The 12,396-nt window shown below is 36.8% G+C and overlaps 1 protein-coding gene across 1 annotated transcript in view; it reads right to left on the reverse strand.

The window, feature by feature from the left end:
• Window positions 1-12,396, reverse strand: part of LOC145667656 (uncharacterized) — a 459,855-nt gene that overhangs the window by 6,971 nt on the left and 440,488 nt on the right. Inside the window, exons 3-6 of the mRNA XM_081735114.1 lie at window positions 7,372-7,523; window positions 4,406-4,639; window positions 3,026-3,440; window positions 605-789 (exon numbers count right to left, since the gene is read on the reverse strand). Coding sequence (XP_081591240.1) covers window positions 605-789; window positions 3,026-3,440; window positions 4,406-4,639; window positions 7,372-7,523 — 986 coding nt within the window. The remainder of the gene's footprint in view (window positions 1-604; window positions 790-3,025; window positions 3,441-4,405; window positions 4,640-7,371; window positions 7,524-12,396) is intronic.

Here is a 12,396-nt window from a genome sequence, read left to right on the forward strand (position 1 = left end):
TGTTGTACTTTGAAAATAATACCAACTCGCTTTTTTATTTTCACATTTGTCTCACCGTTTCGAATTTATAGGGGTGACCATGGACTTTTCAATTAAGTTTTTGTTTATACTTTGACCCTCCGCCATTTTGCACAGGATTGTCGTAGAGAGTCGAGACTTCCTGCATTTTCTTTCATTTTACAACAGCTTTCAAAAAATGTGCAACTTAACCCCCCTTGCCATTTGAAAATTTTGAGTTGGACCCCGTCTGGGACCCTGCGAGGACCTCGGGGCAAACATTTTTATCAGAAAAAATGTGTCCTTGAAAATGATGGGATACGTATTGTCCGAGTTTTCCATTTACCCAAAAGTTTCCGAACAAATGACTCGGTTCAAACTATTCTTCCAGGTTTCTAGCTTTTTATATTACAAAATATGTTGTAACTCACGACATTCCGCCCGGTGGCACGTATAAATTTGGGGTTCATCTAGTTATAACATATCAAATGCAAACACAATTGTCTCGTTCGGATCTCAGCGGAGCCACTGCGTGATCCTTCCTTGTGAGAGTTGGGGACGCCCAATATCGATTAATTTCTCATATATAAAAACGTACAACACTTACTAACTGAAATCCTTGAGGTTGTTTTAGGGCAGGATATTTGTTAAAATAGTCCACGACAGTTCCTGCACCATCTTTGACTTCTCGCATGCGATTGAGGACTGTGTCGTTCCAATTTATTTCAACTAGTGCCCATGGATCGATACTGTTCTGAAGCCACTGAACTTTTTCATCTACAATAGGCTTATCTAGAAAAGAAAATACACAGTATAAATGACTAAAATATAAAGATAAGGAACTGTACGGTCTACTGGAGTTGACTGGTATTTCAAATATTTCCAGTATTCTGACCGAAAAATGTTCAGAGAACTATGGTGAACCAAAACAAAGTGAGTGCCACATACGACTGTATGCTATGGTATTGAATGGCCTGTAAAATGTTACACAAGCAGTCTGTAATAGAAAATCAAACTAGTGGACTAAAACAATAACCAGAAGAGTTTTCTGGACCTTTTTTCCACTCAGAATGCCTTTCAATCCACTTTTTTGGCGTGTTGGCCCTCCACTCCCCACAGCAAACTCTTTTCTCAGCTAGTTCACCGTATTACATATTTTTACAGTCTCATTACATTTGTACAGAAACAGTGTCAAGACCAACTAATTACAAATATCAGAGAGTAACGTGTTTAATGGTCACATTTAGATGTGCTACTGTCTTGATACTGCAAAAATATTACATGAATGTAAACTGTATATAAAATAACTTCGAAATAGCTTTCTCGAAGTAGCTAGGTTTCTGATTAGGTTACCAGTTATCTCTATCACTACCTACACCCAGATGAAGGGGTTGCCATCTTGAAGCGTCTCAAAAGGAATTTATTTTCCAATATTACACAATTTTCAATATATTTTCACTATTTTCGTTATCGATATAAATTTCTAGTTGCTTTCTAGTATTGCAAGTATCAGTAAATACCCTGTATACTGTAGCTCGAAAACTGAAGAGGCCGCAGTGGCTCAGGGGTAGAGCATTCATCTTCTGTCCGTGAGTCCCAAGTTCAACCAAGTTCAACCAAGTTCGCACCTAGTGGGCTTTGTGTTAAACAAACACTGAAGAGTTCTCCAGCTTCCTACCACTTTCTTCACTTCCCCATTTCATTCATTCTTATTAGTACAGTCTCTCTCAGCCTATGACAACTGTGGAACGTAAAAAAATATTTCACTTTTGAAGATTGCAGTCAAAAACTGAGCTGAACAACGAATTCTCTCAACATCCGAAAAGCCTCATTAAACATCTTAGTACTACTAATTAAGCAGACGTTTATATCAGTTATATCTAGTTTACAAAAAAGTACTGAAGCTAACATGTCTTCTATCAGGTATGCCGCAAAGCCCAGCGGCATATTATGTTGTACCTCTAAAAATTGAACAGGGAAAAACCTATAGCACAAGTGAAGAAGTAATCGATACTACTAACTACATTCTAAATCCTGTCATTTAAATTATAAAAATGATTTTAGTCATTAACACAGTGTTTATTTTGTGTGCTGTTATGCTCAAAACACCATTTCTTACTTTCGAAAAATATTGTTTTTCCTGTAATTGATTAGTAGTGATTAGTTAAAAGTGTAAAGCGAAATCCAGTAATTATTTATTGATCGAGTGATCCATATCTAATCATATTTTCAGATAGAGTGACATACAAAGTTAGATGCCAAATCCGCCTGACATTGCTATTACAAGTTTATCAATCACTGATTAGAGTTGAATTTTAATAAAGCTTATTTCCCTACACCTGTAGATAATACGAAGTTTTAAAACTAATTTTATCGTACGTCATTAGTTTAGATACGTCAGTAAAAGTAGTTTATGCAATAGTTCACCTGAGTAGGCTTCACGGTATAAAAACCAGTAATACTGTTTAGTACCTGTGGGTAAGAAGTGTGCGTATGTGCCGCTGGTGTGGATATCCGCGTTCGATTTCTGGCGGAAGTTCATGCGGTTCGGATCCTACTTTAAATTGTAGGTCCAAGTCTCATATAGCCCCGCTGCTGAACGGTACGCTAAACTGAAATAAAACCAAAAAGCTCCAACTATACCTGGTTTGCACGTTCTATGATTTATCATGGAAGTCATTTATTCTTTAATATTTTAATGATTGGTGTAATATCATTAAGTACTCACTGCATGCAATTTAATAACATTTAGAATATGTTCGCGTTTCTAATGTCTTGTTACCATGGGAAGAGAATAGCTTCGTCATTTCGTTCAGTATGTATTCGTTGACAGAAAATAAAGAGTATTAATATGTAAATCTAGTACCCAAAACCCATGTCCTTTTAAACTACAAGCTCTGTATGAGCCCTTTCCAGGACTAATTATTGTCATTATATGCTTGCTTTCATGTAACTGAAATTACTTTACATACTATCTAAACTACATACTAGCATGAAACGAAAGCTAGTAAATGTAAGACCTATATACCTTCATTTTCTTCCTCTACTGTTAGTACTGAAGGTAAATTCGAAGACGTAGAACGCCTGGATGGACAACTCTCAGGTGAGGTGGGATCTTTTAACTCCCGAAGTTTCCTTCTCCGTGTAATGTAAGCTTCGTATAATATTCCGCTAGCATTTCTCTTCGTCTGATATCGTGTTGCAGGTAGCGACGCTGTATAATAAAGAGATGCAGCTTCCTTAGGAAATAGGTCTACAATTTGCTTTGCCAAGGTTGTGAAGTCAGACATCTGGATTTTTCTGTATGGGTTTTCAAAGAGGATGTGCTTAATCAAAAGCCGTCCTACTTCTTTTCGCTGACTTCCGCGCAACAATCCATTGTTGTGTGTTGATGAATTTATTATTGCCTTTCCATCAAGTGTTTCGTTCAGAACATTAAAGACCTGAAACAAAAGATCCGAAAACATTTTCAGTGTGCACTCACTGGATGTCCTTAAGGAAACAATGTATTTGAGATTAAATAGACAATATGTTCATTTCTTCATATACAGTATGAGAACAGGAAGGTCGTCCTGTTCCTTCCTAATCTGAAGGACCACAGACACCTTTCTAACACATTTATTATTATTATTATTATTATTATTATTATTATTATTATTATTATTATTATTATTATTATTATTATTATTATTATTATTATTATTTTGTTTTTAGCAATGTATCGTTTTTTCCCTTCAAATGGTGAAGCAACATTTGCACAGAAGGAATCTTTACATCCTTCCCCTTTGTTCTTTTTGTATTTTAAGAAGACAGAACATGGCAAGATGGTGCACTGTTAAGTTACATGGTTGCTACTCTCAAATTTTCTACTGATCGTGGTCATATGTGGCACCAATTGAGTGATGCCATTAAGGAGAAGTGTGTATGAAATGAACTATGAGTCGTAACATTCACTTGTAAACTCATTACGTTACCTGAAACAAACCCCAGATATCAAAAATATGTATATGAAGGGAGGAAGCAAGTCCCAGAAAAAGTCCTAGATATGAAAACTGTACATTTAAAAAATAACTAAAAGAAGTTAAATGCTCGGCATTGGTAAGTGTAATTTGTAAATGTAGAGTGAGGGTAAATAATAGTATACAAAGACAAACCTTTGATAGGATAGTGTAACTAAAGTGAACATAATGAGTGAAGAATGTGGAGGGACAAACTATAAACTTACATATATATAAATGAAAAGCATAAAGAATTTAATTACAATTAGTAAAAGTATGAATTAAAATGTGTATCCCAATATCCATCTACTTTTGAAACTTGTAACTTAGATTTTTTTATCCAATCCTAAGATAAATATAGCAACAATAAGCAAAATAGTAAAGGAAATATCTATGGTATTGATACTTACATATGAAGGGTCAAAAGGCTTCCAACAATTTCCATATATCTGGGATTGACTTCCGTCTAAATTGGAGAGGGTTTTATTTACATCCTCGTTATGTCCTTCTGCTTCGTAAGTATCTTCAATTTGTCGTCTTTCTACAAGGTCGTTGTCTGTTGCACTTTTAGCTCCTGTCGCTCTTAGAACAGCATCAGATATATCCACTAAGCAGTGTCCATCATTATAGGAATGAACAGAAACCTTAAGGAAATTAAACATTTCCATGTTCAATAAAAGATCTACGTTAATGAAAATATTTCATTTATTATTGATTATACTTCAGTTACACACCAGTTCAGCTCTGATCTTAACATCATACAAGCAACCTAACATTACCTATACAAAACCCCTAGACGTGGGTCTCAGTTCACAATACGCTGCCTGAAGTGGGCCAGTAAGCAGATGAGAAACCTGTTAGTGTCGTCTAGAATTAAAGTTTCCCTTTATTTCCGAAAATGAAATGAAATCTAAGTTTTACGTCCCACGCGTATGCCGGTTGGACTAAAGAAGACTGTGATGAGAGATGAGTGAAATGGTGGAATGAAGAAATTGGGAGGAAACTGGAGAACCCCGAGAAAACCCACGAGCACGATGTTTGTCCACAACAAAGCCCACACGGCGCGAGCTGGGATCAAACAACGGACCCCAAGCACCGAAGGTGAACGCTCTACCACTGAACCACCGCGCCTCCTTTATTTCTGAGATCCGTAAAGCTGCTGTGACTGCCCCAGTTACCTATCGCCTCTGATTACTTATCCATTAATTTGTATGATTTAGTTAAATTTGATTTTGTTTCCAGTTTAGCGTCTCTTTCAGCAGCGAGGCTATATGAGATGTGGACCTACATCTTAACATGGAATCCGAACCACATGCGCTCCTGTCGTTACATCATTAGTGTGAACAGAAAAACAGGACAAAACTATTTCCTACGGCTTTCATTGATGAAAATAGCAGTCAAATGACGATCTTTATTTTTCTTTTATTATCTTGCATGGCAGTGTGGACAATCCTACTGATGATGGATAATAGGGATGTTTATAACTGTCCAGCCAGAGCAAAGTGTAAATGACGTATATGAAACTAATCTAGATTCCGTTTAAGGAAATTATACAAATGTAAGGTATGTTGCAAAATTATGCAGAAGATCCAAACATGTTATATAACTTTAGAAAACTTATGTCATGGATGGAATATATGATATGTAGAGATGGACAAGGAAAATATATATACAGATAGTTCACTCATTTCACGGCTAGGCAAACTGAAAAAAAAAAAAAAACAGCCAAAATACGATAATGACTATAGCAAAATGAAACGAACGCAATGCAAATGCCAGTTCTATGAGCAACTGCGTAACACCATCTTGAACACCCGATCAAACATGCTGTCTACCAGCGTTTGCTGCAGCGTTACATCAATTTGATTCCATGCAGCGATGATGGCATCCTGCAATTCGCGAACATTGTTGTACTGGGTGCCGTTGGCGTATACTGAGCGACACAACATTCCCTATAGGTTATCCATCGCTTTTATGTCTGTGGAATTGGAAGGCCAAGCAAGGACAATCACGTCTTTCTCACGAAACCAATCCCTGGTGGTTCCAGCAACGTGGACAGTAGCATTGTCCTGTTGGAAGATCCACTCGGGACCAGCAATTCGCGCGACAAATGGCAACAAATTGTCTGCAAGTACTGTTTGATACGTGGTTGATGTCAGAATTTTAGAATATGCGAAGTTTGTTGTGCCATAATAACCAAAGTCCTCCCATATTACAGACTCATCCGTACTGTCGCTTAGAGAACATTTGTTCCTCCTTCCGCAATAGTACAGTCAGCCATCGGAACAACCCAAATTACATTTATTTTTGTCACTGAAGATGACACGACGCCAATTCTGCTTCCAAGTCTCATGTGTTTTGGTCCAGACTACCAGTTGCTCCTTGTGATGCGCCGTGGGTCGTGACTGACGCTTATGTTTCTTATATCAGAGATGATTGCAGCATTTCACAGCTCTTGATAAGGCAGATTTATGTACATGAATGTTATGGTCTCTTGCCAACTGTCTAAGAGATTCCACCACAACTTAGCTTTCGAACAACCAGTCTTTCCTGTTGTGGAGTTAGTGTATGCGGCCTTCCTGATGAGTTCCTTACTCCATACCGCATCCCAAGTTTAAGAAAATTGTTCACGACACAAGCAGTCCGTCCACTTCGACATGCAATTTCATTAACATACCTTCTTTATATGCCACTATTTGCCCCTTTTCACACTCAGACAATACTTTGTTACGGCCCATTACGCTTCTTACTCGCCACCTCACACAGGCGTCCTCGTCGTAGTACACTCACTACCTTAACTTCTATCACTCGTTTGCTCTCGCCTTCTCGTCCAACGCCCTCTATTTTCCGTAGCAGCGACCTAGCTACGTGATATGCTAAACATGTCTGCGTTCGTATCATTTTGCAACATTTCTCTTGGGCTATTATTCATTTTCGTTTCGCCCTGTCGCCTATACGTATCTAACAGGCCAATACCTGTTTTCGTGTAACAAATACAAAAGTGTCATTTATTATACCTCCCATTTTCAGTTTCCTTTATGATCACATAATATGACGATATCTTGTACGGATGGTGTCATTTTGCAACGCACTTTACAATATACAAAATATAAATCTAAAGATGGTATAAGATTTAATCCTAATTACTATTGTTAGTATCACTGAAATGATCATTATATAGTAATAATATTACGTCAATTTAGTATACTGATCATAGATCCGGTTGTTAAACTATTTGAATGGCTCCACTGTGCAAACGTTTGAGAAAGCTTAAACTAAGTCTAAATGGTTGTTAAGAAATTATGTTATTTAATGTGTTAGGTCCTCTTCAAGTAAAATTGCTAACGTTTTTCAATCACTTATTCAAAATACATACACTTTCCACCGAAGAGTGATCAGTAGCATTCGATGGATTAACCCATGCCTTCCACTTCTCCCGAAACTTAGCTCTCAATCCAACAAGGGGTATCAACTGATTCAAATCACTTTCTGTTAACAGCCGCAAAGCGGATACATCAACGAGATTTTCTATTTTAAAAAAATGAAATGAAATTTATATTTAGTCATGCATACAATCAAAACCAACTAAAGTACACACACATTATATATATATATATATATATATATATATATATATATATATATATATATATATATATATTTATTAGAACACCCGATATTATATATATCATATTATCTTCTTTCTATACTGTTATCGCTATTTCACTTTTTTGAACATTCAGTTTGTTTCCTGCAAGTTCAAAACAATTTTTAATTTATCTTTAGATATTACCTACAAGTTAATAGTGCATAACATATTTAGTAATATACTCACAAGCAGCAAAATTAATCCTGTTCATTTAATCACAAAAATAACCAATATAACTGAAGAATAGAAAACTGGAAGCAAGGTACCAATGAGCAGAAAATTATAGTTTTTAGTATAACGTTCCAAGATTGTGCTCTTTAGACTAAAGGAGGCGGATGATTAATTGTAAAGTCAAAGTAGTGAATGATCAAGAAGTGAATTATAGTGAAATCAAATTATTTGCTTTCCCAACAAAAATCGATTCTACGTTGCCCACGTACACTAAAGGGAAACGCACTGGCCACTAGACCAGAACGGGGGGTGGCTCAGTGAACAGACAATTTGCTATAAATTATGACAACCAGTTACATTGTTTTAAATATTCTAAATCCTGGCTAGGACTTTGCAGGCGAGAGGATCAGTCATTGTCTTTTAGCTTAAATTTTTACTACTTTAATTTTTCCATGCACTTCGCCGGGGGTTAATTTGCATTGAAAACTTAAGGTGGTATCCTTACGCCGACATTAACACCACTTTCAAGCATAAACAAAATAATCGAATTAGCAAACGTTAAAAGAAAGAAATATTACTTTATGCGCAGAGTCACATTCACTAACGAGCCTGCTTCCCTCGAACGCACTCCCACGAGTGCCTTCTGTTCGCTTTTCCCTCGAAAGTCGGGGTGGCTAGATGAAAGAGGATTTGTCTTTGAAGCTTAGGGTTTCTGATTCTATTTAAGATCGCGCCAAATAGGAATTTTGGTGGATAAACTGCGTGTGTGTGGCTTTTTGCAGGGTTCTCCAGTTTCCTTCAAGATGTTTCGTCATACCACCATTATAGTCTTTCTTGCTGTCTCCTTTAGATTACGCGACAGAACTGCGGGACGTAAAACACTATTTTTCTTCCTGCTCTAACGCAAATTAGATGCAACACTAAATTGTAATTACCACATAGCACACATTAGTGGATTGTTTTTGCCGAATTACGTAAAGCATGCATTATCTGTAGAGATACATCGCCATCTGTCCTAAAAGTGCCACGTTTCTAAGCTAGCCCCACGTTTCAATTCGGATTATGTGGAGTAAATAATGTTAAGTTAATATCTTTCCCTTACTTTTGCGCCTTTTCTTTTTATTATATTTTTTTCAGTTTCTTCTTTCCATATTTGTCGAACATTCAGGATAACCCTCCTATAACCAATAAATACATGCATCCTATCTTTTGCACAAAGCTGACAACAAATTGATAATGTGTTCTTGTATTTGACTCACCACTCATCCGTACAGATTTTACTTAGGACGACAGAAGCACCTTCAGAATTGTTTTATATGCGACAAACGTTTCGGCGCAGATATACTTCAGAAATGGAATGTAGTTTCACGTTCCACATTTATGTGCTTTGGGCTAAAATTTACAGATAATGAAAGTAAGCGATAATGGAATAGGTTGTGGAAGGAATGTGGAAGGAAACAAGATCTTGAGAAAAGCCACTGATACTGTTTGTATCCATCACAAACTTGCATGGCAAAGAATTAAACCAGAAACCTTTCCAAGAGAGTACTATTGAGTCACCATGCCCCAAATTTACTATTTGACATTCCTACGAATACAGCGTTTTGTGCACAACAATTGTCCCGGAACTCATATAAAGCGTATCACTTTTATTAGGGTGTCTGCATGCAACGATTTGATTGTTTAGCTTCCTTCATTGGCGTAGTCCTTAAAGTAAAATGTATGAACATTTATGTTAATAGAATACAATGATGCATTTTATTTCAGAAAGTAAAGAGCCAAATATTAAAAGCGGAAAGGTAGAAAAAAGGTTAATCCAAGTAGGAGTAAACGAAACTAACGCTCTATGACGTAACATGGGAATCCTGAAATTCTTCACACCACACTTTCAACAAACTTAAAACAAATATATGAGGTACCATCTCTATTTCTAATTTACACGTTAAAAATGAAACAAAAATCAAAAACTCACAATACTCTACATAAATCCGGAAAACCCTCATGCTACACATGCGCACTGAAAATGCTCTGAAGCAATGACAAATGAGGTGTACGTGAGTGATTTATGCTTACGCCACCACCACAGAAAACACGTATCATACATTAATATTACGTCAATAATCAACCGCAATAAAAAAAATCTCATTACACAAGGTAGGTTAGTTTGCAGTTTAGCATCCCTTTCAGCACAGAGGGCATATGAGACGAACTTAACTGCTTAACGTCAGATCCTAACCATAAGACCTTCCACCGACAATTGAACTCAGGTCTTCTACAGCTAAGGCGCGGGCACTAATCGTGTAGTGATGAGGAAGTTATACACAAGCGTGTTAACTCTACAATACCAATCGAAACCAGCCGTACTGTAAGTATGCGCTATCTGAAGCTCAATTTTTCAGTGTAGCAGAAGAAATAATACAAATATATTAAGTAAAGCTGGGCAAGGAGTTTTCTGGCCGTTTCTGATTTGTTAGTTGTATATTTCTTCGAGACATCTGGAACAAAGTTATAAAGAAACACCACTCAAAATAATAGAACACAAAGAACCATTGGGATTTCAGACTGCTTCAACTATCATTTATTAACACCATAACTAATCAATGTTAATATCTTAACAAGAGCAAGTTCACGAAAGAGACCAATAAAACGTAAGATTATCAGTTTTATGTCTCACAGTTATACCAGGTAGGCTAAAGAAGACTGACGCTGACAACAAATGTAATAGTGAAACAAAGTGGGAGGAAACTGAGAAAACCTACTCAAATGATGTTTGTCCAACACAAAGCACACGACGTGAGCTGGGATCAAGCCAGGAATCTAAGCGCCAGAGAGCGCTCTACTACAGCTCCCGCGGCACCCAAAACAACTTAAGAATACACAGGACAGTACATTTACTTAAAGTAACTGCTAGTCTATTTACTAATTATCTATACTAATGAAATTCACACATATCATGGAACTACTTATTTCACATCCCTCCAAAACCATCCCAATTACAAATTAGGCTTGCTTTGTCCACATGTTCGAAGTGTAGGCGGCTGAGCACGAAAGCATGGAAGCAGCATACAGATCTATGAACTGATTTTATAACTAGAGAAAATTCATGGAAACAAAAAGAAAATTGTTTTACGTACTGCTATTCTATGTAGGCTGAAGTTCACAATTAATGAAAACTTCGAGGAACTCCACGGACAATATTGTCCACAACAAACTCATGACGTGGGATAGAACCAGAATCACTCGCAACAGAGGTGAAAGCACTACCACTAAATAGGTAAGATAAGCTAGTGAATTATAAATAAGCCTTTATAGTGGTCAAAGAAAGGCTGCGTTGTTTTTCTTGAGGTAACTCCCGTTTCCTCTCCCTTCATTATTCCCCTATTATCCATCTCACCATTCATTCTTTAACATCGATCCTAATCGCAGGATATTAAACTCCCTACAAATTGTTAAAAACATAATATTCTCGGGCAAATATTCTGGTAGAAGTAGCTATCATTTTCTAGAATATACGAAACGAATTTCATACAGAATTTCCCCACTTTCTTAGCTAGGATGGTAAGGCAGTCCTGTACTAAAACTCCCAGGAATGGACTGTCGCATGTAAAGCACAATGTTCGAAAGTAATAACATTCGATTTTGTGCAAAGGTGTATGAACAACTTTTATATTGGTAGCTGTATTATTATTCTGCACCGACTTTGTCTTACCAGCAGGAAGTTAGTTCTACAATGGTATTCCTTACCCAAATGACATAGCTATGTTTCCTAATATTCTGTGCTAATTTTCGTTGTGTACAAAATCATGAGATGAGGGATTGATTTTAAACACAATAGTAATACATAATGATATTAATTAATAAACACAAAATATCTAATTTGCGTACCTTGAAACGTGGAAAGTAACGATTGTAATCCCCAGCTTTCCAATAGAGCTTTGATTTCTCCACAGGAAGATTTGTCCATCTCTTTCTACTCAAGCAATAATGGGATTATAATAATCAGTTGCAGTATAATACAAACCCACTAAGTTAATCATGAAGATAAAAGAATTTGTATTAAATATCAAATAGAATTCATTAGTTACAGACAAAGTTGCATCGAAAATCCCGTAACTCAGAATCTGCTTGTATTAAATGGTAAATTTAAACGAACTACATTATACTACAGTAATAGTGACATCAAATATGTCATAAAATAAGGAGTTCAGTAAAAGTGTATATAGGGGAATAGGGGTGTAACTATGGAATTAGGGAAATCCATCTATACATTTTAAAAGTATATACAGGGTGTATCAGAAGCACTACCACTAACCTACACGGTTGAAGGTTTATTGAATGCGAGTTGGGCGATACACTCTAGACCCAGTGAGACACTTAAGAGTACAGGGTGAGGTAGAAGTCTTAACACCCCTGTAGCACACGAACGACTTGGCGTTCACACTTGATTCATGGTATTGTTCGGGTGGGAAATGGACCCTAGTGCACGACATGTTGCCCTGGCGGCCATCTTGAAAGCCGCTATCTTGGATCCAACTGGATTTTTAAATGGGAAAGGGGACATGGGTATTGACAATCTCAATC

Source organism: Thermobia domestica, chromosome 13 (assembly GCF_964235325.1).
Source record: "Thermobia domestica chromosome 13, izTheDome1.hap1.1, whole genome shotgun sequence".
Lineage (NCBI taxonomy): Eukaryota > Metazoa > Arthropoda > Insecta > Zygentoma > Lepismatidae > Thermobia > Thermobia domestica.